Source organism: Nematostella vectensis, chromosome 6, assembly GCF_932526225.1.
Source record: "Nematostella vectensis chromosome 6, jaNemVect1.1, whole genome shotgun sequence".
NCBI classification, from domain to species: Eukaryota; Metazoa; Cnidaria; class Anthozoa; order Actiniaria; family Edwardsiidae; genus Nematostella; species Nematostella vectensis.
In genome coordinates this window covers 8,246,980-8,273,302 of record NC_064039.1, presented here as the reverse complement: position 1 = coordinate 8,273,302, position 26,323 = coordinate 8,246,980, and the positions used below count along the sequence as shown (strand labels likewise).

General features: G+C 45.2%; 2 protein-coding genes across 3 annotated transcripts in view; both read right to left on the bottom strand.

Annotated features, from left to right (window-relative positions):
• Positions 1-26,323, bottom strand: part of LOC5508345 (myoferlin) — a 40,892-nt gene that overhangs the window by 11,054 nt on the left and 3,515 nt on the right. For both annotated transcript variants that reach the window (XM_048729633.1, XM_048729634.1), the window contains exons 6-40: positions 26,130-26,180; positions 26,013-26,043; positions 23,717-23,781; positions 23,550-23,600; positions 23,406-23,452; positions 23,165-23,247; positions 22,974-23,020; positions 22,853-22,906; positions 19,435-19,503; positions 19,311-19,354; positions 19,010-19,089; positions 18,147-18,247; positions 17,924-18,037; positions 17,643-17,742; positions 17,233-17,435; positions 16,188-16,294; positions 15,657-15,741; positions 13,804-13,914; positions 13,545-13,697; positions 13,268-13,417; positions 12,868-12,948; positions 12,595-12,674; positions 12,265-12,379; positions 8,905-9,007; positions 8,482-8,612; positions 7,932-8,090; positions 7,192-7,237; positions 7,041-7,118; positions 6,611-6,792; positions 6,313-6,462; positions 5,897-5,995; positions 5,530-5,691; positions 4,731-4,890; positions 4,586-4,653; positions 3,007-3,111 (exon numbers count right to left, since the gene is read on the bottom strand). In XM_048729633.1, the coding sequence (XP_048585590.1) occupies positions 3,007-3,111; positions 4,586-4,653; positions 4,731-4,890; positions 5,530-5,691; positions 5,897-5,995; positions 6,313-6,462; positions 6,611-6,792; positions 7,041-7,118; positions 7,192-7,237; positions 7,932-8,090; positions 8,482-8,612; positions 8,905-9,007; positions 12,265-12,379; positions 12,595-12,674; positions 12,868-12,948; positions 13,268-13,417; positions 13,545-13,697; positions 13,804-13,914; positions 15,657-15,741; positions 16,188-16,294; positions 17,233-17,435; positions 17,643-17,742; positions 17,924-18,037; positions 18,147-18,247; positions 19,010-19,089; positions 19,311-19,354; positions 19,435-19,503; positions 22,853-22,906; positions 22,974-23,020; positions 23,165-23,247; positions 23,406-23,452; positions 23,550-23,600; positions 23,717-23,781; positions 26,013-26,043; positions 26,130-26,180 (3,465 nt within the window). The remainder of the gene's footprint in view (positions 1-3,006; positions 3,112-4,585; positions 4,654-4,730; positions 4,891-5,529; positions 5,692-5,896; positions 5,996-6,312; positions 6,463-6,610; positions 6,793-7,040; positions 7,119-7,191; positions 7,238-7,931; positions 8,091-8,481; positions 8,613-8,904; positions 9,008-12,264; positions 12,380-12,594; positions 12,675-12,867; positions 12,949-13,267; positions 13,418-13,544; positions 13,698-13,803; positions 13,915-15,656; positions 15,742-16,187; positions 16,295-17,232; positions 17,436-17,642; positions 17,743-17,923; positions 18,038-18,146; positions 18,248-19,009; positions 19,090-19,310; positions 19,355-19,434; positions 19,504-22,852; positions 22,907-22,973; positions 23,021-23,164; positions 23,248-23,405; positions 23,453-23,549; positions 23,601-23,716; positions 23,782-26,012; positions 26,044-26,129; positions 26,181-26,323) is intronic.
• On the bottom strand, positions 154-2,387 carry LOC116615484 (trace amine-associated receptor 9-like). Its single transcript, XM_032377141.2, has one exon. It carries the CDS (start codon positions 1,488-1,490, stop codon positions 447-449), a length of 1,044 nt encoding a protein of 347 aa, XP_032233032.2. The 5' UTR covers positions 1,491-2,387; the 3' UTR covers positions 154-446.

Sequence of the window (26,323 nt, the reverse complement as noted above, 5' to 3'; positions counted from 1 at the left end):
TGTTGCCTTAAAATACATTTATAATAAAAACATGATGAATATAAGTGTGGTTAAGAATAAAGTAAATCAATCTGATGGTTACTAAGATACCCTAAAAGTTAAATTACTTTTTTAGTTTGCTTTGTAAAGCTTTATGGATTAATAACAGGTTCGTTCCAAGTGTCAAGCGACACTAATCGATTTATTTACATAATGTATACCAAGGTTACAGATCCGGATTTCTGCATATATGGCTTTATTTACAATACGTGGTAAAGTTTTCTCTTCCCTTTGGGCCTTAGGAATTCCCTACATAATATAATCTACCTGATCAAGCTTGACCTGATATAATGAATAATTACATACAAGATATTAAAATATTTGTAAATCTGAGCGCTTAAAAGTGCACTTGTACTGGGTCTGATGGAGGAATTCATCAAAATTTGCCTTCAAATAAAGAGAAGTGTTCAGACTCCAATCGATTGTTTAAAGGTAAAAGCATTCGAAGTATGCACTGATCGTTCCGTATGCAAATGTTCAGCCGACTTGCATCGCGTCAATACATTCATGGCCAGGCTAGCAGCACGTCGTATGTCGCGCATGCGCCAACAGTAGATTGCAGGGTTGGTGAGTGAATTTAAGATTACAAGCGTCTCAACGACCTCGCCCCATACACTAAGGCTGCTATGGATACTTGGGTCGCTAAAGAGCCGAAGCTCTGTTACCAGAATTGCGGTCTGCACGATGATGTATGGCAGATAGCAGACGAGGAAGAGACAGTAGACGAGAAACATGCTCGTGACGGATTTCCTGTAGCGCGCCATGTTCAGTGTAAACCCCGCGTCACGCTCCTGTACCTGGTGTTGGCTCTTGATCTGAATCTTATGGCGGCGAAGAACTCTGTAGATTCTGAAGTAGGTGAACGAAGTGCCGACCAGGAACACTGCGAGTATGAGGCACACACTAACGCGGTACAGGGTCATGCTCCAGATCTGAACCGTGGACATCGCGGCGAAGACGAACCAGAAGCTGACCAAGGTGTAGATGATGCGCTTAGTCGTGACGATCCCAGCGTAGCGGAGATGCCAGTGTAGCGCCAAGTACTTATCGATACTCAGAGCGGCCACTGTCAAGAAGGAAACTCCACAAAACGTCACACCGAAGAAGGTATACGCCACTTGCACTGTGCACCACGAGTTGAAGTGCGCGCCGTTTAGTTTAGAGACAATGCGCGCAATGTTGAGCGCAGGAACGATCAGACCAACACCGAGATCCGAGCATGCGAGACCAACAAGAATCATATTTGACGGGGTGTGAAGACTTGGAGTCAACCAGATGCCTAGAGTGATTAGAACATTGCCGAAGATCGTTGGCAGGCACGCCAGGCAATTAAATGCAACTACTGTGATATACGCTTTGGCGAAATCGTTTGTAAAGTCGGCATGCGCGCCTTGGAAGTAGCATTGCCGGTAGGCGAAGAGTGCTTCATTTGAGCTAGCGTTGTTGGCCATAATGAAGTGATAAAACTACCACTCTATCCAGACTGGTCTCTTCCTTGTAGATCCCCTTTTCCAATCACGTTTTATTCCCTTTTTCTTATGTTCTTACTTTGAAATAATGTGTTCTACAACTGGTGTGGCGAGCCTCTCGTTAGTAAACTTTGCTTTCTTTGTTTTAGATTGTGTAGTCGCTCACAGGATATTCCATATGCAATTCTTCCCGTTTTAGTTTTTGTGGTCCATAACAGGGTTTTCCACATGCGGTTGCTCCATCCGATTGTTCCCGACTGAAGATGTTTGGAGAGCCAAAGTCCTTGAGGTGCTTGGGGGCCTGAGATCAGCGGTTGACTAATTAAAGTCGCACTGCACCCTGATACTTTTTGTACGTTTGACCAAATAATCTCTTTGAAAAAAAAAAGATATCTTTTTCGAAAGATATCTTTCTCAAGTCTTTTCAAAAAGCTAGCTTGGCTCATTTGAACACACTCGAGAATGACAGGCGAAGTTTGTGATCAAGCCAAGATAAATAATTTTGAAGTAATTGTTCTTGTAATGCAATATAAAGCTGTACAGAAAAAATAATCAATCAATGTAAAGCGTAAGCCAGTATTCCCTACAAAAGGATCCAGCAATGATAGAACATCAACTAAAACTCGTTCTTGTCTCGGTAAGGCTAAATTCTCGGCAAACTGCAATTCCGCCTTATTTATATTGACACTACTCTATTTGCTTGTGAACAGTACTCGTTTTAATTAAGGCTGCCATATTTAGGCTAGGTAGTTCGCTATCACCTGGAGCACGAGTTGACTTTATCTAAACTCCGAACGCTTAGTGGAAAATGAACTACAGCCGTCGAGTCTTATCTTATTCAGAAGATAAATAACCGTTTAAATTTCTTTTCCTATGATTTCTTTTCTTTTTCTTTTTTTTCAAAAACACATGCCACTTTGGAAATCCATTGTACAATTTGATTGGTAGTTTTATTACAGAACTGCTTATTGTTTTAAAGGCAATCCACAAAGAGAGAAGTATACACACAAAACATCTGCTTAGCAAATGGCTGGACAAAGACCAAATCAATAAAGCTAAATTTCTTATCCTTTATCTATTTTACCTTATAATCACACAGTTTGGAGAAACAAACTACATTAACGCCGAACTTTGTCGGCGAAAAGGCCCAGACAACATGTCTAAAAATTCAGAATATAAGAAAATATATAAAAACATTGGATTCTACATGCTAATGAAAGTTAAATATCATTCCGAACCGAATAGTTATTATTTGTATTTTATGACGTTTACTAAACTGATGGATGATTTTTGGAGCCATAACGAAATTTTGTTGATTTATTAGCACCGCGGTCCCTCTTAGACCTCTAGAAAATTGTATTAGCGGCAAAATAAATAACTTAGGAACTGCAAGATTAATCTACGTTGTTATTGAAACGCTTTTTGCGTGACTAAACCTGAGTTTATGGTTTTAAGCCAAACAGAATTCTAAAGAAAATGATAGGAAGCTTGTACTTACAATGAGCGTATCGTTTCCCGATTCCAGGTAACCTTCCGCCTTTTCTGTATCGCCAACTGAGGCGTAGAACTTTGACCACCAGTCGATCTCAGTAGTTACCAGTTGCTGGGGATAAAGGAAAACATTTGGTTATAGAATTGAAAATGAAGCAATTTATAAAATTATTATGGCGCAAACGTGTAGTTACTGTGGCGGTCATGATGACCAACGTGACCTAGATAGCAACGTGACCTAAATACCAACGAAACATAGATACCAACGTGACCTAGATACCAACGAAACATAGATACCAACGTGACCTAGATACCAACGAAACATAGATACCAACGTGACCTAGATACCAACGAAACATAGATACCAGCGTGACCTAGATACCAACGAAACATAGATACCAGCGTGACCTAGATACCAACGAAACATAGATACCAACGTGACCTAGATACCAACGAAACATAGATACCAACGTGACCTAGGTACCAACGAAACATAGATACCAACGTGACCTAGATACCAACGAAACATAGATACCAACGTGACCTAGATACCAACGAAACATAGATACAAACGTGACCTAGATACCAACGAAACATAGATACCAACGTCACCTAGATACCAACTAAACATAGATACCAACGAAACATAGATACCAAAGTGACCTAGATACCAACGTGACCTAGATACCTACGTGACCTAGATACCAACGTGACCTAGATACCAACGTGACCTAGATACCAACGTGACCTAGATACCAACGTGACCTAGATACCAACGTGACCTAGATACCAACGTGACCTAGATACCAACGAAACATAGATACGAAGGAAACATAGATATCAACTCGACCAAGATACCAACGAAACAAAGATACCAACGTGACCTAGATGCCAAGCGAATTGCAAAGAGATCTGGAGGAAGAGATGCCTGAGAGTAGTCGATACCGAGCATGGAGCAAATGCTCACCCAACCTCTTCCCGCTCCTGAACCCTTCCTTTCCCCTACGTCCTTGTACCCCCATTCCCCTCCCCTGAACCCTCCTTTCCCTTCCTCCCCTATTCCCTCCTCCACTTCCCCCTCCTCCCCCCACCCTGTACCCTTTCTTTCCCCTACGTCCTTGTACCCCCATTCCCCTCCCTGAACCCTCCTTTCCCTTCCTCCCCTATCCCCTCCTCCACTTCCCCCTCCTCCCCCCCCACCCTGTACCCTTCCTTTCCCCTACGTCCTTGTACCCCCATTCCCCTCCCTGAACCCTCCTTCCCCTTCCTCCCCTATCCCCTCCTCCACTCCCCCCCCTCCTCCCCCCCACCCTGTGCCCCTCCTTTCCCCTTCTCCTTTTTTCCTCCCCTACCTGTACCCCTTGCTCCTCCTCCTTACTCCCCCTCCAATTCTTTCACCCTCCTTTTTCTCTAAATCTGTACTCCTCCCGTCGTCTTTTTCTCCCAACCTCCTTCTTCTTAAACCGTTAAGCGAGAGATCTGACGTGATGACTCTAGTCCCCTCCCATCACCTCTACACAGTTGAGTGGTGAGTCAAGTTTACGCTTTGTGCGACATCCTAATAGTGAAGATAATGATAATAATACCTTTTTAGATTTTTTCTTGTCCTCGCCATCCATCTCACAAACTGTGACTGCCGCAGTGGAGATGTACTCTTGAGAAAAAATCCAAGCAATATATAGATACTTCAAGTTGTCGAATAGCTATACTGTAGTTCAGTTCCCCACTTACCTTCGTTCTCCCCTTCATCTTCCTGCTCCATGGGCTCGCAACGGAAGGGCTGCAAAGAGTTGATGCAGTGTACGCCAACAATAGGACGCCGCCCGAACGATCTGTTGTCACGCACCTTGATGTTCATTGGAGGCGTATACAACTCTTCTTTTGGGAGATACTAAGTAACACAATGAGTAACACCATATGTAACGCAATGAGTAACACCATATGTAACGCAATGAGTAACACCATATGTAACGCAATGAGTAATGCAATGATAAAAAAAACAATAAACAACACAGCGAGCAACGCAATGAGTAACTCAATGAGTAACGTAATAATGAATTTATTTTCGATATTAATGAGATTGTTGTTGTTTCTTTTCGGTCACATGACTTTAGTATGTCCTTATTATGCAGTTTTACGTAATGTTTTTCATATGACGCCTTCCAGCTAACTGAACTAGTTGGTCCTTAGATCGATGATATATTTTCGCCAATTATATTGTATATTAACCGCCTATACTGTTATTACTGTTATTACTCAATAAACTAAACCAGCTGGATGGCTATCTTCCTACATGTTGTCTCTCTTATTTCATAATATAGACAATAATATTTTTTTTCTATTCGGCTGAACGCAGTGAAAGAGAATAGAAAGGACGTATTATGTCAATCTGAGCTATGTTTGTTTAATTGGGTTTTTTCTCTTAGGATATGAGACTAATTGAAGCACCGCTACCATTACATCACCTGGTATTAAAGTAACGCCCAAAATCGTTTTTGGAATAAGTATCTTACAAAAAGTTTTCACTTACGACGTCGAAGAAGAAGAGTGGTTGGTCGAAGTTCGGGTTCTTTTGTGTGTTCTTGATGATGGTAGAGTTCACCACGTGACCGCCGCATTCGAATTCGATGCTTGGTGAAGAGACACTGGCGAGTTGGAACTTCTTCATGTTGCGCACACCCCAACACAGGACCTTGAAGGCAATGAGAGGGGTGTGGGAGAGGAATTGCAAAGAAGGTGACGGCGTAGCAAAAAAATAATCACTTGAAAAATGAATCCCTAACATTGTTCAGCGAGACACAGAATCATTTTCAAATTAGCTTTGCGAATAAACGTGGCATTTAGAAGACGGTTGGAAACACGGTCATATTACTGCGCATGGCAAGACAAGTGATTACCTCAATTGCAGTTCGCTGTACGACAGGCCGTATGCCGCTTGGCACCATGTACAAATCCTTGTTCATTGGAGGGTAATAAGGCAAATCTGCGCCCTCATCCTGAACGGGCAACATATCAATCAGGATAACAAGGCAAATAATTTTCGAAAAGGACCAAAAAATCCTACCAGCTGAAAGAATTAGTTCATTTGAGTATTTGCCTAATTTTTAATTTGTTTTCCTGGGTGATTTATGGATATACTCATTTTTTTATCCAGGTCACCCCACTGATATTACCTACTGCTGAAGCTGAAGGTATCTGACTAAATATAGCAGTAAAATAAAGCAATAAAAAATGTGTCCTAATTTTTCATATGACCCCGCGAAGAAATTTAGTACAGGGCCGCATTCCCCAGATGCTCTTCCAATTGACGTACCAAGAAAAGCTCAAAGGCCGCCAGAATCTCCCCTCCCTCCATATCTCCTTTTGTCACCGGATACCATAGAAGGCGTGGCGCTGGTGGGCCTTGGCCGTGCAGTTTGACTTCCGGTGTGGCGACACATCTTCCCATGTACTCGTCTTTACCCTGTCAAGATATTGAATGATTTAAAATCGACCAAAGGATTTGTTAAATTCTTAAGATTTGGAAATAAACTTCAACTATATGAGCTTTTACCACCCTTCGTTTTTCCCTAAACACACCCCTGCTTGTTCAATTATTCGGGGAAACAAACCACTTGGTCTTTGTCGAAGAGCTCTATGACAATCTTTGGTGGCGATTCAACTACCAGCTCTTGTGTTCGGTAGATCATCACGTCCTCGAAGATTAGTGTTTGGTCCCACATGGGACAGAGAGTGTGATACTTTGTGCATGTCGTCTGGCTCTGTTTCTGGAACACTACTCGAGCATAAGGATCTGCAAGCAGTAAACATCTGCATTGTAACAATCTCTATGGAAGACACAAGATACATTAGGCGGACAATGATATGCATAAGGAGCGAATCTATTTGCGAAAGGGGCAAAATTATCTGTAAATGATCGTAAAAACTAGGATATCAGGATCTGCAGGCAACGCACGCATCTGAATACAAAGCGAATTTAAAGGTTAAGGATATGAATCAAATGTGATGCGGAGAAAGAAAGAGAGAGAGAGAGAGACTAACCTGCTAATCCATCAGAGTCCGCCGCTAACAGATCACTTGCTTGGAACAGATACACCCGCAGTTGAAACTTCTGATACTCTGCACCGTAAAACAAGCCATTAACTGTCAAATAAATGCTATTCAGAAAATTAGCGTGATTATAACAACTTACTTTCGAATTTGATAAACATCCGTGGTGTGCTAGTATTGCCTCCTTCCTACAAAGTAAACATAAAAAATCCATTACATACATCTAGGTTTTAGTCCGGACATTTGGAATACGGTTGGCTCTGTTGGGACTTACCATTTGGATACGGCTGACTGTGTTGGGTCTTACCATTTGGAATACGGCAAGCTCTGTTGGGTCTTACCATTTGCAATACGGCTGGCTCCGGTGGGTCTTACCATTTGGAATACGGCTGGCTGTGTTGGGTCTTACCATTTGCAATACGGCTGGCTCCGGTGGGTCTTACCATTTGGATACGGCTGGCTGTGTTGGGTCTTACCATTTGGAATACGGCTGGCTCTGTTAGTTCTTACCATTTGGAATACGGCTGGCTGTGTTGGGTCTTACCATTTGCAATACGGCTGGCTCCGGTGGGTCTTACCATTTGGATACGGCTGGCTGTGCTGGGTCTTACCATTTGGATACGGCTGGCTGTGTTGGGTCTTACCATTTGGAATACGGCTGGCTCCGGTGGGTCTTACCATTTGGAATACGGCTGGCTGTGTTGGGTCTTACCATTTGCAATACGGCTGGCTCTGTTAGTTCTTACCATTTGGAATACGGCTGGCTCTGTTGGGTCTTACCATTTGCAATACGGCTGGCTCCGGTGGGTCTTACCATTTGCAATACGGCTGGCTGTGTTGATTCTTACCATTTGGAATACGGCTGGCTCTGTTAGTTCTTACCATTTGGAATACGGCTGGCTCTGTTGGGTCTTCCTGTAGCATCTTCCGATGCCAGCGACGCCGCTTGACCAAGTCCACAGTTCGCTCCTTGTTGTGAAAGCGCAGGGAGAATGCTGGGGCGTATTCCCAGCCATCGCCCTCTAACAGATCTTTTTCTTTCTGTGCTCAAAAAAGGATTGACCGATCGCAACTTTACTACTAGAAACCCCTATTCACTTTTAAAAATTAGGGGGAGGTCAGATAATTGATTGTCATATGAAGCAACCAAACTGATGTCCATTGAGGGATACTAATGGATTCTTCTACGCCATCTCAATGCTGACTTTGACGAATGCCTTCATGCTTCAAACCCTACTGACAAGGTTATGATGATAGACTGCTGTTTTGCCATTTATGGTACACAACCCCTTTAGTCTAATCCCACTCCTCTGTTACACCCAGGAGGTTAATACAATTTACCTTTTCTATCCCCTTATCTTCCTTTGACTCTCCCACTAACTCCGTACGCTCATGTTGCACAAGAACCCGAATCTGTTTCGCACTTCCTTACCTTGGGCTCAATAGACGGTTTCTTCTTGATCACCTTCCTGGTTCTCACCCAGCGGCGACGCCTGCTCAGATGATAGGTCTTCTCCACCGGGACGTAAGCACCTAGACTCGGGTCCACACTGTACTCGAACCCTTATTAGGCACAGAACAAAAGGGCTCTCATCATAGATAGCAAAGACTAATAGGCAGTTATATTAAAAATATTCGATAGGTACTTTTGCTGACGGTGACTTGGTGCTTTTAGCTCTTGTTGTCATTGTTAGCGTTGGTTGTCATGGCAATGATTCTGTTCCTGTTTTTGTTGTCGTTTTTATTGTTGTAGCTGTTGGTATGTTGTTGCTGTTTTAGTTGATTGTTTTCTATTATGGTACCATGTTGCTGCGGTCGCGATTCGTAATACTTTATCATGTTATTATCATCGTACCATCTTCGTCAACAGCTCTGTTCATGTCCACGGTCCATTCTTGGTTCCAGTCCCATCCTTCCGGACACGTGACTGTGTCCTTATCAACTGCCTCGTTGCCATGCTGATGATAAAGTAATGTCAGCAATAGTTTTCCATACATTTCTTTGCAGTTAAATTCTTGTTAGCGAGAGACATGGGAACACTTTAGATTACCTTGTAAAATTAATCATTTATGCATGAGGGTGCAAACCAATCCCAGTACAGTATTCAGGTCACATGAACACTGCTGTAAACCCCAATACAAGTCTACTGTGCTCAAGCACGGGGAAGGTGAATAGATGGAATAGTCCGGCGGATATCTGTTTGAATTGCGCACTTTTTGCTAAAGTTACCAATTTTAGCATAGTGGTATTTCTTAATACCCTTTTCAAGATAGGCTATAGAGCCAAGCTCAGATCGGCTTTAATTTCTAAGTAATAAGGTGTATTGATTTGGCCGCCATTTTGAACCGGAAGTAAACTACCTTTTTATAAAAAATTTTGCACTGGAGATTAAATTTTGCATTTTGAAAGCACAGAGATGCACATCTTGTTTAAAAGTCTACGACTAAAATATTGTTATGAGTATTGTTCGAGACATTGTGTGTTAAACTAACACCAAGGGACATTCGCACGTGCGCTTGCTTCACTGAGTTATGTAAATAGTTAGATGTTGTTTTAAGGTAGTTGTATCGAACCTGGATTGAGTGTTGTTGAGTTCGGTTAGAAGTACTTAGATTGAAAAATACACATCTCTAAGAAAAAAGGGCCGCGTTATTACAATATTCATGAAATTCATTTAATACTTTTAAGTTGTAAATAAAAGGCAAAACTGATTAGGTTGCTGCTATTAATTTGACCTTTTTTTTAAACCGGAAGTAGGTTTCCAAACCTGTTTCTGCACACTCTAATCAAACCAGCTTAATGCACAAACGAATAAGCAATGATGCATTTTTTAAATAGAATTGCACAAATGATAAATGCACCGATTTAATATTAAGAAAATGTTTTCTTGCTATGTGAGCCTCGGCATTTTGTTGAAAATTAGTGAAATCTCAGTCAGGCTGGACGTTCTTATTAAAAAATAGATTCTTATAAAACAAAAAGAGTGTTGTTCATAATACGTCGGTCTAACGTAAAAACAAACTCCGATGAGAATTGTTTTCTTTATTTAATGCAGCTGCAAAGTGCTGAACATTTCAAGCTGGCTTTGGTGCAAGAGCAGCATGCTGGGCAGCCTATCTTGCATCTAATAGCTCTAGGTTTCTCATCTAATAGTTCTTTGTCTTCTTGGCACGTCTTTAAAAGCTATAGTATCGTTTGTCCAAAGCGGCTATGGCAACTGTTGTACATTGTGCTAAAAAAGACGGAAGTATTGAGACAGGGAAGAGTGCTTGCCCCCAGGCCTGCACTCGAAAGGCAGCTTTCTTGGTGTGTTGTATGATGGCTGCCTTCGTCGGTAGAATGACATCAAATGCTGTTCCTTTCTAAGAGCTGCATTCTTGCCTTGTCTACTTCCAACTCTCTGCATTTGTTCGATCGTATAGAAGCAGTGGAAAGCGCTCAAGTGTCGCCAAACATTCTGTCTTTTATCTTAACTGACCTGAAGGCTAGCTGCCGAAGACCATCTGTGGCTTCGGGGAATAGAGCAAGTACTGTCTTTCCCCCCTACCCGCACAACAGGATACAGTATCATGCCTGTAAATGAGTGAAATTCTAATTGGCGAGATAGTCCTTGGACTCTTCTGTAGAATAAGGAAGAAAGGCAAGAAGAGTGATAAGCGCACACCCGAGGCCACCAGATTATCAGTTCCTACTGTTAGAAACTGTTCATCTTATAGCACTTGCACACATTCATGTGTGCGGTCGTTTACAGACGTCGAAGTCAATTGGTGGAGCGGCCCTCTCCCGTTGTTCTTGGTATCCCCACCAGGCTTGTCACATAAGCAGTTGCTCTTGTCTTCTTTCTTTTCTCTTGATCCAGCTATTGAGCGTGAATGTTTGGTATACTTGGGCTGGCTATATGTGTCTTTTATATCATTTGACGACATTCGAAAATAGTGAGTATCGACACGTGACTTTTCACTTTCGGATTAAATTATCGGCCATGTTAATATTCCAAGATAATCCGTGATTAAATCAGATTTTCTTTTGGCTCCATAGCGTATCTTGAAAAGATGACCCTAAACTACTTCTGAAACAAGTTTTTTTTTTTTTGTTTAAAGGCGGAAAGTGAAACAAGCGTGCCAGTATTTACTCTTGACTACGTCCGGTTCAAAATCGCTGTCACCGTAAAAGTTACAAAAATGGAAAAAATTCTGTTTACTTTTAGAACTCTTTTGTTTAGATGCATTCTTTGCCTTGTATTTTATTTGTCTATGAGTAAACTTTCTTAAAATGTGCGAGTTTATTTATTTTTTTGGAAAAAGTTAGTTTACTTCCGGTTCAAAATGGCGGCCAAATCAATATTCATTATTAATCAGAAATTAAAGCCGAAGTCAGCTTGGCTCTATAGCCTATCTTGTAAGGGGTATTAAAAACTATCACTATGCTTAAATTGATAACTTTAGCAAAAAGTGCGCAATTCTAGGTAAAATCTGCACATATCCGCTGGACTAGAAGGGAAAGGCTGGGGTTGATAAACTTTTAAACAGTACCGTTAACTTTTGATACAGATCCCTGCTCAGCTAATTAGTATGCATTAAGTTTTGATACAGATATCTACTGATTAGCACAGAAAACACAACGACATATTTCCGACAAAACATTTACTTTCATCATTTAACAACAAATTTTCAGCAATAGGCTCTGCAAGCGAACACTCACCACTTTGCTCCGAAACTCCGCAAATGAATTTACTAAGTCAGAACTTTAACGTCTTTCCGGACATGTGGTGTAGTGGGACGGACAGGTCTTCGATAATTGAGTCTCCAACTACGCGTTTTTCCTTTCACTTTGCCATGCCTCAAAAACAGTGACCTGGTACTGTCTTTCTTGAACACACCGAAACTCTCTTTCTTGAAAACACCGAAACGAGCTGTTGCCATCTCGACGGTATGGCAATGACTAAAAATAATTTGCATTTTGGCTTGCTGTTTTCCCCTCATGCTCTTTTTTCTCTCGGACGCACCGCATTTCGGAATGCGACCTAATTACCGATTGCACAACAATAAGAAGCATGCAATCTATTGTAATCACTTTACGATTAGGATTAAATATTCGCGTCTGATCTGTATGGGCTATGTGCAGTTACAATAGCTCGCCTGGGGCTCGCTATTTTAATTGCCCATACAGATCAGCCGCTCATATTTGATCAACTACATAAATATGTGTCACTTACGATGTCTGTCCACGGGGTTGTTGCGGGTTCCCAGTTTCCTCCTGGCAAGCGAGCCTCGTTTTCAAACAGATCTTCCATGAAGACCATGTGACCAGTATCCTGGTCATACCCGCCACTTTAATAAATATCGCAGATTAGTTCATTTATTAGCAAGGTTCCAAATTATTCGAAAAACAAAATCGTGTAAATGCGGTGTAATTAGGAGGAAGAAATAATAGACTCTCAATAGAAAGTTTAGCTTTAAATACGTTCAAATAGCTTTCAACATATTCTCTGTATATATTTTCCTCTTTTACTAAGGCTATATTTATTTTGGCATGTCCATTTTACCTTTTTTCAGGGTCTATAAACCAGTCTCCGTCCCATCGCCAGCCTAACGGCGGAATGAAACTCTCCTTTAGCAGTTTTTCCTGGGAGTAAATGATCATATTTGGCTTTAAATTATTATTTATTTTTATATTGTAGTGTTTTCATAAACAGTTTGTTTCGAAAGTTGTCTACTTTTTAAAGACTTTCTAAATTTCTGATATTTCCCATTTAAGAAAGGCCAAAACAGGCAGACAACCAAATCTTACAGCACACCCGTACTGCAATGTAACTTACGTTTCCCTCTAAGTTTGACCAGGAGGGGCGGGCGGCACACTTTGTGGTCCATTTGCCGAGAAACTTCGTCATGTTCTCGTACTGAAATCATCATTATGAGCAATAGATTATTGATAGAATCGCCTTTTATGGACTTTAAAGGAATATTTTGCAACAGATCCTTTATAGGTTGCCCGACTAAAAAGACATTGCAAATATTAGGTTTAAACAAGTTTTAATGCCCCGCATTTTCAGCGGCGTAGCCAGGTGTAGTACAGGTTCAGTATAGGAATGGATTCGTTTTCCTCCGTATACTGCTATACATGCCGGGACTATCCGTGTCGGGACGCCGTATCTGATATCCGTGCTGGGATGGGATGAAGCAACATATCTCTGTTTGTTTTGCGGTGAAGTACTTTACCGTTTCTGCGAAGACGATGAACTCTCCTCCAGTGTTTGAGCGGTCTGTCCACGCGTCTTGATCCTTTTCCAATCCCAGCCAAAGAGCAACGTCAATTTTACACGGAACCTCGGGGTGATCTTCAATGTCGAACTGCTTCTTGCCGGGGTACTGTGCCAACGGCAATTAATTTTATTTTAAAAAAATAACCAAAACGAAAGCAAATAAATATTTTTCGATGATAACGGGCGATTTCTGGTGATATTGATATTCTTTTCATATAGAAGCACATTCTTACCTTGAGGAACACCGAAAGTACCTTCCCGCAATGCTTTCCTCGGGCCTGCTCACTATGTGAAAACAGCACCTCATAGGCGGGTATCCTGTGGTAGGCGACACGTTTGTTTCCGTTTAACATCCAGATGACGACATCAGGCATACTGTTCTGAGGCTGACAAGGTAATGGAATACTCGTAATTTCACATCATGACAATCGATAAGGCTAGCGTTTGGTGTGGCTATGGTACCATTTCTTCTCGAGGTAAAGTCATATTTACCTCGACTGCAACTAATTCAAGTCTCTTCTGGTATCCTTCGATCTCATTCATGGCTTCTTCAATATCTGTGGCATTATCGCGCAGCTTTCTTGCCTCTTCAGCAATCGCAAGCTTTTTGATAAAAACAAGTGGATTAACTTGGCGTTATTTCTTAGATCCTAGCACTCTTACAATACTTCAAGCTTGTATTGCTTTAGCTTAAAAGTGTTTAATGAGTATCGCTCTTAGCTTTCTCGTGCATGAAATACATTGCTTTATACAGTATACCCCCTTTTTGCGTTGCTCTTAGCTCCCCCGTGTTTGATGTGCGTTGCTCTTAGCTCCCCCGTGTTTGATGTGCGTTGCTCTTGGCTCCCCCGTGTTTGATGTGCGTTGCTCCTAGCTCCCCCGTGTTTGATGTGCGTTGCTCTTGGCTCCCCCGTGTTTTATGTTCGCGTTGCTCTTAGCTCCCCCGTGTTTGATGTGCGTTGCTCTTAGCTCCCCCGTGTTTTATGTTCGTCGCTCTTAGCTCCCCCGTGTTTGAGTGCGTTGCTCTAGCTCCCCCGTGTTTTATGTTAGTTGCTCTTTAGCTTTCCCGTATTTGAGTGCGTTGCTCTTAGCTCCCCCGTGTTTGATGTGCGTTGCTCTTAGCTCCCCCGTGTTTGATGTGCGTTGCTCTTGGCTCCCCCGTGTTTTATGTTCGTTGCTCTTAGCTCCCCCGTGTTTGATGTGCGTTGCTTTTAGCTCCCCAGTGTTTTATGTTCGTTGCTCTTAGCTCCCCCGTGTTTGAGTGCGTTGCTCTTAGCTCCCCCGTGTTTTATGTTCGTTGCCCTTTAGCTTCCCCGTATTTGAGTGCGTTGCTCTTAGCTCCCCCGTGTTTGATGTGCGTTGCTCTTAGCTCCCCCGTGTTTGATGTGCGTTGCTTTTGGCTCCCCCGTGTTTTATGTTCGTTGCTCTTAGCTCCCCCGTGTTTGATGTGCGTTGCTCTTAGCTCCCCCGTGTTTTATGTTCGTTGCTCTTAGCTCCCCCGTGTTTTATGTTCGTTGCTCTTAGCTCCCCCGTGTTTGAGTGCGTTGCTCTTAGCTCCCCCGTGTTTGAGTGCGTTGCTCTTAGCTCCCCCGTGTTTGAGTGCGTTGCTCTTAGCTCCCCCGTGTTTGAGTGCGTTGCTCTTAGCTCCCCCGTGTTTGATGTGCGTTGCTCTTAGCTCCCCCGTGTTTGAGTGCGTTGCTCTTAGCTCCCCCGTGTTTGAGTGCGTTGCTCTTAGCTCCCCCGTGTTTTATGTTCGTTGCTCTTTAGCTCCCCCGTATTTGAGTGCGTTGCTCTTAGCTCCCCCGTGTTTGATGTGCGTTGCTCTTAGCTCCCCCGTGTTTGATGTGCGTTGCTCTTAGCTCCCCCGTGTTTGAGTGCGTTGCTCTTAGCTCCCCCGTGTTTGATGTGCGTTGCTCTTAGCTCCCCCGTGTTTGATGTGCGTTGCTCTTAGTTCCCCCGTGTTTGAGTGCGTTGCTCTTAGCTCCCCCGTGTTTGATGCGCGTTGCTCTTAGCTCCCCCGTGTTTGATGCGCGTTGCTCTTAGCTTTCTCGTGTATGAAGTGCATTGCCTTTAGTTTTTCTTCCCCGTGTTTGAGGTGCATTTCTAAAGCTGATTCGTGTTTGTTGTGTTTATCTGCTAATTCTTGCAAAAAGTTAGTCGAAAAATGTACACGAACAGGCGCGTAGCTGGTGAAGTGTGCGGGGCACATCCTCCTCTTCCAACTCGATCGCCAAATTGGGTCATTTTGTATTGAAGGATAGTTAAGTATTATGATTCCACATGGCTACGCAAACTCCCCCGCTCTCTTGCCTGTATTCTTCCAGAATTTTGAAAGTTTCTCTAACCTTTTCCTTTTCCCTCTGTGCATATTTTTTAAAGTCGAGGTCGTTTGCACCAGCAGTTTTAGATGAGACTTCCGGAAGAGGTCGACTGTAAAAAGCAGCAAAAATTAAAGGTCCTGTCACACGTACGTTTTTTCTCTTGCAACCTGTCTCGCAAAAAAACTGTTGCAGGTCGCACGCGCATTTTTTTGCGTGTGACACCCCCTTTGCAACTTGTTTTGCATTTCTCAAAGTCGCACGAAAAGTAGAACGCTCTTCTACTTTCTGCAACAAATTGTTTCAAGTCGCAGGAAAATTTTCACGTGTGACAGGGCGCGTGCAACCTGCAACGTTTTTTTGCGAGACAAGTTGCAGCCGAAAAGTCTACGTGTGGCAGGTCCTTAAGGCCCAGACTTTAATGGATGATCAAGAGAACAGACAATGAGTTCAAAAGGAGCTCCCTTTCGGATCTTTATATTTCAGGTTTAGCGAGTCTTCTTTTCTGTTATTGTTTAGCGCAACCTTACGTCACATTACTAATATATATTTTCTGACCGACAGTCTTGGATGAGATCTCCAAGAAGTGCTATGACCAGGGCTGCCAGCTCAGGTGCCGGCATCTTAGCATCCAGAGCAAGTTCAACTTTATCCATGTTCTTTTGCTGGAAGAGAGAAACTGAGTTTTAGCTTGCGTTTTACCATTTTAAGCTGATGCAATTGTACCTCAAATGTTAAAAACATATAGAGAAAAGAAGAACTTAATTTAACATTCACCTCCTTGGACCGGTCAGTTAAGTGCTAATAGCAAATAAGATAGATTACAGTAACGAAAAGATCGTCATTAACCCTATTCAGACTGGGCTTTTTTGAGCTATCTTCGACTGGGGGGGAGGGGCGTATTTCATGAACCGCTTAGGCTTTGACCATCAAACAGAAAATGAGCACCAGCATGTAAAGAATCACCACGCCCTATTTTGGGTGTGGTCGAATCAATTATGACGTCACAATCACGTCATAAATACGATGTCTGGAACTATTCTTCCAAATATTGCCTAAATTATCATATATCGTGTTGAAATCATTTTGCATCATTCAGATATGTCAAAATCAACCTTTTAACGGTTACGATGCAAAAAGGCCATAAAAACGTTTATAATCATTTTTTTGTAAGAATTTCCGCCATCTTGGATTCTTATGATTTTTTGCAAAAGAAAAAAAATCTGGAATGATGACAGAGAAAAGTATTTGCATGTATTTATTACTGATCATCGGTAATGATAAATGCATTATATTAGCATGTGTGTCATCTAGTAAATTTAGTGACATTTTTAACAACAGCTTTGAGAGACGCAAAATTTACCCCCCCCCTCCCCCCAAAATATACAAGGTAAAAAATTCTAGCGCTGTTGTGAAACTTGTTACCTAAACAAACTTATAAAGTCAAAAGAGGTATTTAAATCTGAGAAACAGTCAGCATATTAAAGGCCTCAAGAGTACGTACCAGCCTCTCTAAAAATCATGTTGGCAAGTTAAAGGCCACAAGTCTAGCTGCCAGCCTCTTTTGAGTTCGTGTTTAAATGATGGTCTCAAGTTCACCTACCAGCCTCTCTAGTGTTCGTGTCAGCATGTTGAAGGCCTCGAGTCTAAAGGCAATGTCCTCCCAGTGGCTCTCGACGCTACAACACGGCTTGCTGTCCGACCAGGGAAGGAAATAGTAGAAGCTGCCATCAAACACCGGGTTACACGCCGCCGTGGATGATGATGAGGGCTCGACTGACGTGTCAAGACGGTTACCATAGTTACCTGAAAAGTGTCCAAAGTTGAAGAACAACATGATAGTCAGTCACCTCACCGCTATTTATACTTTTTGGAGGATTTATTTCTGCGTTTACCAACGGAACAATTTAGCCGAAATAACACAGTTTCTCTATATGAATTATCATTTTAATCATCACTAATATCATTGTCATCATGATCGTCGTCATCATTATCGGCGCCATGGTTTCTTACCTATGCTGACCTCAAACTGCACCGAGCTGTCAGGGCAGGCCACCATGGTGGCTTCTAGAAAGCATGCAAACAGCTTGAACTTCCGTCGACGCAGAAACGGCTGAAATCAGACAAGACTTGCTACAAATATGAGTTTTAAGTAGACAAATAAATCGAACGAAACAAGTCAGATGAGTTCAAGAAAGCCATAAGGTAGCTGATACGACACCCTTACAATAAATATAAAATAGTTAAGTATAAATTAAGTAGAAAATAGTTGAAGTAACTCATTTACCTCATACCTGAATTCTAATGATGTCCTCGTCGTCCAAATCTTCTGAAGGGCTCATCGCGTTCTCTCCTAGCGTGGTCTCAAGCTCCACTAACAGCCTGCCTCTGTAAGCCACGCCCTCGCCCTATGGCATCACATCGAACCCGTTCGTTTTGACGAAAATTTGAAATCCCCCTCCCCCCACAAAAACACACTCTATCACCCAAAAGGAAACCATTGTTTGAAAGACTCACAATTCCTAGGTTAAGGTCGTCAAACTCGTCCGGTAAGTCTGAGTACTCTCTTGTGGAGCCGTAGAAGTTCACATAACAAGGACCGAATGTCGGCAGAAAACCTGAACAATTGCAAAGACTGCTAATTACTGGACCAGGCAGATAAGATGGTAATGGGAAGGGATGGATTACAGGGGCTGGTACAGGGGAGGTGGATTGGGTGGATATCCACCCCCCCTTTTTGAGTAAAAAAAAGTTATTTTGTTTGAAGAACATAAATGTCTGAGGGACGGGAGGTACTGTCCATGTGCCTTTGCCTGCTTGAATTTGCTGCCGCGACAAATCGCGTGAAGAATTGTAAGATCTACTTAGCGACCTATCAAGAACCACTGGATCAGTTATAAGCCGTCTATCCGGCCATCATCCACCCCACATTTTGAAATCTTGTATCCGCCCCTGGATTGGCTCTGATATGTAAAGCACTAGTCTAAAAATATAAGCAGTGTAATTCAATTTGTTTTCATTTTTCGGGGGGAAGCCACTCTTTGATCTCTCTTTCTCCTACTGCTGTATTTGGTTTTGATTCTGTGATTAACGTCACGAACTGGCATCACTAATCTGTACAGTGTGCTGCAGACTGTAGTGTAACTACTGAAGCAAGTGACATCGGCATGGAATCGCTATATTCGTGACGTTAATAATGGAATCATAACCCTATTCTGGCTGAGATAACACTGTCTAGAAATCCTTATCTTTAATTGCTCCGTATATCTTACTCGTTGCAGCTTGAGTATTATAAGCCAAGTTAGCTATTCATAAATTCCCCCCCCCCTCATTATTAAGCTATTCCCGAAATTGCCCTCTTAAAGGAAAGACTTGAATACCTTCTTCCTCAGTCTGTCCTGATATCGCGGATAGAGGAAGGTAGGCGGTGCCTATACAGTCATCTGCGGTAAAGCGGTCCCTGAAAGATGAGAGGCCATAATGAAGGGTGTAGTATAGATAAGGGGCGTACACCCTGATATTGGGGACGGAGAGAGTATGCCTTCCTAATGTTATGTTTCGACATTGAAAACAAAAACCCCAGCATCTTCCTTATTCGCCCTATAAACCAGGGCATTCAATATGCGCGCAAGGACGGGATGACTCCCAAAAATATGAGAATATGATTACTCTGTTACATACCAATCATACATCTGTATCTTGAGTCTTTCACACATCGATGGGAGCTAAACAGATAAATTGTATAAAAAGTAAAGCAGAATTTTGTGTTTTCCTGTAACAAAGACCCCGACTTGCTTTCTCTTACCCGAAAAGACACAAATAGCTCTTCCTTAAATTCCGGATGATCACTTTTCTCGTGGCACCGGGTTCTACTCTGCAGGGTAGAAGGGCAGTCTTCAATAGAGGAAAGCCTTTAACCATGGGCAAGCCACCTTCACCATGAGAACCCAACCCAAACCATGCGCACGCCACCTTCACCATGAGAACCCAACCCAAACCATGCGCACGCCACCTTCACCATGAGAACCCCAACCAAACCATGCGCAAGCCACCTTCTCCATGAGAACCCCACCCAAACCATGCGCACGCCACCTTCACCATGAGAACCCCACCCAAACCATGGGCCCGCCACCTTCACCATGAGAACCCCACCCAAACCATGGGCACGCCACCTTCACCATGAGAACCCTACCCAAACCATGCGCAAGCCACCTTCACCATGAGAACCCCACCCAAACCATGCGCAAGCCACCTTCACCATGAGAACCCCACCCAAACCATGCGCACGCCACCTTCACCATGAGAACCCCACCCAAACCATGCGCACGCCATCTTCACCATGAGAACCCCACCCAAACCATGCGCACGCCACCTTCACCATGAGAACCCCACCCAAACCATGCGCACGCTACCTTCACCATGAGAACCCCACCCAAACCATGCGCACGCCACCTTCACCATGAGAAACCCATCCCAACCATGGGCAAGCCACCTTCACCATAAGAACCCCACCTAAACCATGCGCACGCCACCTTCACCATGAGAACCCCACCCAAACCATGCGCACGCCACCTTCACCATGAGAACCCCACTCAAACCATGCGCACGCCACCTTCACCATGAGAACCCCACCCAAACCATGCACACGCCACTCTTACCATAAGAACCCAACCCCAACCATGCGCACGCCACCCTTACCATGAGAATTCCATCCCAACTATGCGCACGCCACTCTTACCATAAGAACTCCATCCCAACCATGCGCACGCCACCCTTACCATAAGAACTCCATCCCAACCATGCGCACGCCACCCTTACCATAAGAACTCCACCCCAACCATGCGCAAGCCACCCTTACCATAAGAACTCAATCCCAACAATGCGCACGCCATCCTTACCATAAGAACTCCATCCCAACCATGCGCACGCCACCCTTACCATAAGAACTCCATCCCAACCATGCGCCCGCCACCATTACCATAAGAACTCCATCCCAACCATGCGCACGCCACCCTTACCATAAGAACCCCACCCCAACCATGCGCAAGCCACCCTTACCATAAGAACTCCATCCCAACCATGCGCACGCCATCCTTACCATAAGAACTCCATCCCAACCATGCGCACGCCACCCTTACAATAAGAACTCCATCCCAACCATGCGCCCGCCAGCCTTACCATAAGAACCCCACCCCAAACATGCGCACGCCACTCTTACCATAAGAACCCCACCCCAACCATGCGCACGCCACCCTTACAATAAGAACTCCATCCGAACCATGCGCACGCCACCCTGACCATAAGAACTCCATCCCAAACATGCGAACGCCACTCTTACCATAAGAACTCCACCCAAACCATGCGCACGCCACCCTTACAATAAGAACTCCATCCGAACCATGCGCACGCCATCCTTACCATAAGAACTCCACCCCAACCATGCGCACGCCACCCGTACCATAAGAACTCAACCCCAACCATGCCCACGCCACCCTTACCATAAGAACTTTATCCCAACCATGCGCACGCCACCCTTACCATAAGAACTCCACCCCAACCATGCGCACGCCACCCTTACCATAAGAACTCCATCCCAACCATGCGCACGCCATCCTTAGCATAAGAATTCCATCCCAACCATGCGCACGCCACCCTTACCATAAGAACTCCATCCCAACCATGCGCACGCCATCCTTAGCATAAGAATTCCATCCCAACCATGCGCACGCCACCCTTACCATAAGAACTCCATCCCAACCATGCGCACGCCACCCTTACCATAAGAACCCCTCCCCAACCATGCGCACACCACCCGTACCATAAGAACTCCACCCCAACCATGCGCACGCCACCCTTACCATAAGAATTCCACCCCAACCATGCGCACGCCACCCTTACCATAAGAACTCCATCCCAACCATGCGCACGCCACCCTTACCATAAGAACTCCACCCAAACCATGCGCACGCCATCCTTACCATAAGAATTCCATCCCAACCATGCGCACGCCACCCTTACCATAAGAACTCCATCCCAACCATGCGCACGCCACTCTTACCATAAGAACTCCACCCCAAACATGCGCACGCCACCCTTACCATAAGAACTCCACCCCAACCATGCGCACGCACCCTTACCATAAGAACTCCATCCCAACCATGCGCACGCCACCCTTACCATAAGAACTCCACCCAAACCATGCGCACGCCATCCTTACCATAAGAATTCCATCCCAACCATGCGCACGCCACCCTTACCATAAGAACTCCATCCCAACCATGCGCACGCCACTCTTACCATAAGAACTCCACCCCAACCATGCGCACGCCACCCTTACCATAAGAACTCCACCCCAACCATGCGCACGCACCCTTACCATAAGAACTCCATCCCAACCATGCGCACGCCATCCTTAGCATAAGAATTCCATCCCAATCATGCGCACACCACCCGTACCATAAGAACTCCATCCCAACCATGCGCACGCCATCCTTAGCATAAGAATTCCACCCCAACCATGCGCACGCCACCCTCACCATAAGAACTACACCCGAACCATGCGCACATCACCCGTACCATAAGAACTCCACCCCAACCATGCGCACGCCACCCTTACCATAAGAACTCCACCCCAACCATGCGCACACCACCCGTACCATACGAACTCCACCCCAACCATGCGCACGCCACCCTTACCATAAGAATTCCATCCCAACCATGCGCACGCCACCCTCACCATAAGAGCTACACCCCAACCATGCGCACATCACCCGTACCATAAGAATTTCATCCCAACCATGCGCACGCCACCCTTACCATAAGAACTCCACCCTAACCATGCGCACACCACCCGTACCATAAGAACTCCACCCCAACCATGCGCACGCCACCCTTACCATAAGAATTCCATCCCAACCATGCGCACGCCACCCTAACCATAAGAACCCTACCCAAACCATGCGCACGCCACCCTTACCATAAGAATTCCATCCCAACCATGCGCACGCCACTCTCACCATAAGAACTCCATCCCAACCATGCGCACGCCATCCTTACCATAAGAACTCCATCTCAACCATGCGCACGCCACCCTTATCATAAGAACCCTACCCAAGCCATGCGCACGCCACCATCACTATAAGAACCCTACCCAAAGTATGCGCACGCCACCCTTACCATAAGAACTCCATCCATACCATATGCATGCAACTTTTGAAATCTACCTGTTTTCCAGCAAACGACACCAGCACGTATGGGTCCACAAGTTCTTTATTGGCCTGCAAAGTGAGGTATGGGGCTCATTTTACATGTCTATGTAGCAGTTTTCTTTTCTTTCTTACATACCTCTCCCATGAAAACCTTTTTCACGCTATCAGCAAACGATGAGTCCACTAAAAAGATATGTGAAATTAGCCAACACAAATAAAAATTATATGTGAATTTTAATAATCCACAATTTTGCGCTTCCTCTAAGCCTATGCTGGGTGCAATGTAGAGGTTGTACTGCAGTTTATTGCTAGGATAAGATATCTTACTTTGGGGGATGTCTTCAGCTCGATAGACTTTCAAGGCGAAGATCGAAGTGCGCATGATCACACCGGCTGGCTGCAGCAAATTACTGAGGAAGAATTTGTCCACGCATTTTTTAGTGTATATGCGTTATGTTATAATATTCAGACTTATGCTATATTACTCTATCTTAATGATTCTAATCTAATGAAATATAAAGATACAGGATAAACAGATAAGGAAGGAAATTACAAATCAGGTACTAACTTTTCCAAGTCATCTTCGTCATCGTGGTTAATCTTGTCAATTATCACCTGTTAATTAAATTCACAAAACACGAGATTCAATGAAAGGAGAATAAAGAAGATAGAAAGAAGAGGGATTGTAGTAAGTTATTAAACGAAATCGTACCGGTGCCTCATCCCCAGGCCCCAGAACAATCACGGTAACTTTCAGATAACCCTAAAACATAGAAAATAAGGAATGTTTAACAAAGTGGTTTTAATTATTTAAAAAAAAAAGCCAAAAACATGAAAAATTCATTCTTGTTATCAGCTCGAATGGTAACCGTGTCTTACTTTAGCTCCCTCCATTTTGTCTTCCGGGTCAGTGAGTAGAACCCACTTCCTGTTTACCATGTGATCTGAAAAAGAAACCAGCCATTAGCAGACATGGCCAAGATCTCAAGATGTCCAATATTCTTTTTAAAACTTCCTGGAAAAAAACAAGAAAGTCTCCTTAGTAGGATTTGACCTTCTCAGCCTACCCGCGTGTCACCTTTCCCGCGCGTCACCCCTCCAAGCCTACCCGTGTGTCACCCTTCTCGCGTGTCACCCCTCCAAGCCTACCAGTGTGTCACCCCTCCAAGCCTACCCGCGTGTCACCTTTCCCGCGTGTCACCCCTCCAAGCCTACCCGCGTGTCACCCTTCCCGCGTGTCACCCCTCCAAGCCTACCCGCGTGTCACCTTTCCCGCGTGTCACCCCTCCAAGCCTACCCGTGTGTCACCCTTCCCGCGTGTCACCCCTCCAAACCTACCCTCGTGTCATCCTTCCCGCGTGTAACTCCTGCAAGCCTACCCGTGTGTCACCCTTCCCGCGTGTAACCACTCAAAGCCTACCCGCGTGTCACCCTCCCCGCGTGTCACCCCCCCCCCCCCCCCCAAGCCTACCCGCGTGTCACCCTTCCCGCGTGTCCACCCTCCAATTCTACCCGTTTATTACCCTTCACGCGTGTCACCCGTCCAAGCCTACCCGTGTGTCACCCTTCCCGCGTGTCACCCCTCCTCTTAGCCTACCCGTGTGTCACCCCCCCCCCAAGCCTACCCGTGTGTCACCTTTCTCACGTGATATCCCTCGACGCCTACCCGCGTGTCACCCTTCCTGCGTGTCAACCCACCCCCAAGTCTACCCGTGTGTCACCCTTCTCGCGTGTCACCCCTTCAAGCGTACCCGCGTGTCACCCTTCCCGTGTGTCACCCCTCCAAGCCTACCCGTGTGTCACCCTTCCCGCGTGTAGCCCCTCCAAGCCTACCCGCGTGTCACCCTTCCCGCGTGTAGCCCCTCTAAGCCTACCAGCGTGTCACCCTTCCCGCGTGTAGCCCCTCCAAGCCTACCCGTGTGTCACCCTTCCGGCGTGTCACCCCTCCAAGCTTACCCGTTTGTCACCCCCCCGTGTGTAGCCCCTCCAAGCCTACCCGCGTGTCACCCTTCTCGCGTGTCCCCCCTCCAAGCCTACCCGCGTGTCACCCTCCCCGCGTGTCACCCCCCAAAGCCTACCCGCGTGTCACCCTTCTCGAGTGTAGCACCTCCAAGCCTTCCCGCGTGTCACCCTTTTCACGTGATATCCCTCGACGCCTACCCGCGTGTCACCCTTCCCGCGTGTCAACCCCCCCAAGCCTACCCGTGTGTCACCCTTCTCGCGTGTCACCCCTCCAAGCCTACCAGTGCGTCACCCTTCCCGCGTGTAACTCATCCAAGCCTACCCGTGTGTCACCCTTCCCACGGATCACCCTTCCAAGCCTTCCCGTGTGTCACCCTTCCCGCGTGTCACCCCTCCAAGCCTACCCGTGTGTCACCCTTCCAGCGTGTAACCCCTCCAAGCCTACCCGCGTGTCACCCTACCCGTGTGTAACCCCTCCAAGCCTACCCGCGTGTCACCCTTCCCGCGTATCACCCTTCCAAGCCTTCCCGTGTGTCACCCTTCCAGCGTGTAACCCCTCCAAGCCTACCCGCGTGTCACCCTACCCGTGTGTCACCCCTCCAAGCCTACCCACGTGTAACTCCTAAAAGCCTACCCGCGTGTCACCCTTCCCGCGTGTCACCCCTCCAAACCTACCCTCGTGTCACCCTTTCCGCGTGTCACCCCTCCAAACCTACCCTCGTGTCATCCTTCCCGCGTGTCACCCCTCCAAGTCTACCCGTGTATCACCCTTCACGCGTGTCACCCCCCTCTTAGCCTACCCGCGTGTCACCCCCCTCTTAGCCTACCCGCGTGTCACCCCTCCAAAGCTACCCGTGTGCCACCCTCCCCGCGTGTCACCGCCCCAAGCCTCTCCGCGTGTCACCCCTCCAAAACAACCAGTGTGTCACCCTTTCCAGCCTGCCCATGCGTGTTCATTCATCCCAAGCCAGTAGCCAGTAGCCAGTGAGGGTTTATGGGGTGGGAAGAACCCGCCACTCGACTGAAAGGGCCGCTCTAATTAAGGAATATTAAGTACCACTACGAGGTAGGAAGAGCTACCTTTATGGGTAAACGAATCCCCCCCCCACGTTTTCAAAATCCTGACTACGGGCCTGCATCTCTCCATTGACAGTTTTTTTAAGGCTTCGGACCATCCTCAAGTATGTGTAAATTTAAGACGTTTGTAACTAACCTTGTTGGTCAAAAAAGAAGCCGACGTCGCTCTGAAAAATAAATTTTGAATGATGATAAAACAACTATTTCAAAGGAAAGTAATATCGCAAACATAACACTCTAGATTACTACCAACCTCAAAACTTCCGATCAAAGCGTTAGCTCTGAGCTTCTGTGAGTTGAACACCTGGAACAGGGATGGAATAGCAACCTTCAGGGCTTATTCCTTTAACAGTGTTTCTGATACAAGCTCTGGCTATTGACGCTAAAAATCGTTAAACAGTTCTAATGCTAGCTAAACCTGATCCATTTTCCCTAAACAGCCTACCT

Coding starts and splice junctions, on each gene's coding strand:
- LOC116615484 (XM_032377141.2), bottom strand. CDS start 1,490: ATGGCCAACAACGCTAGCTCAAATGAAGCACTCTTCGCCTACCGGCAA.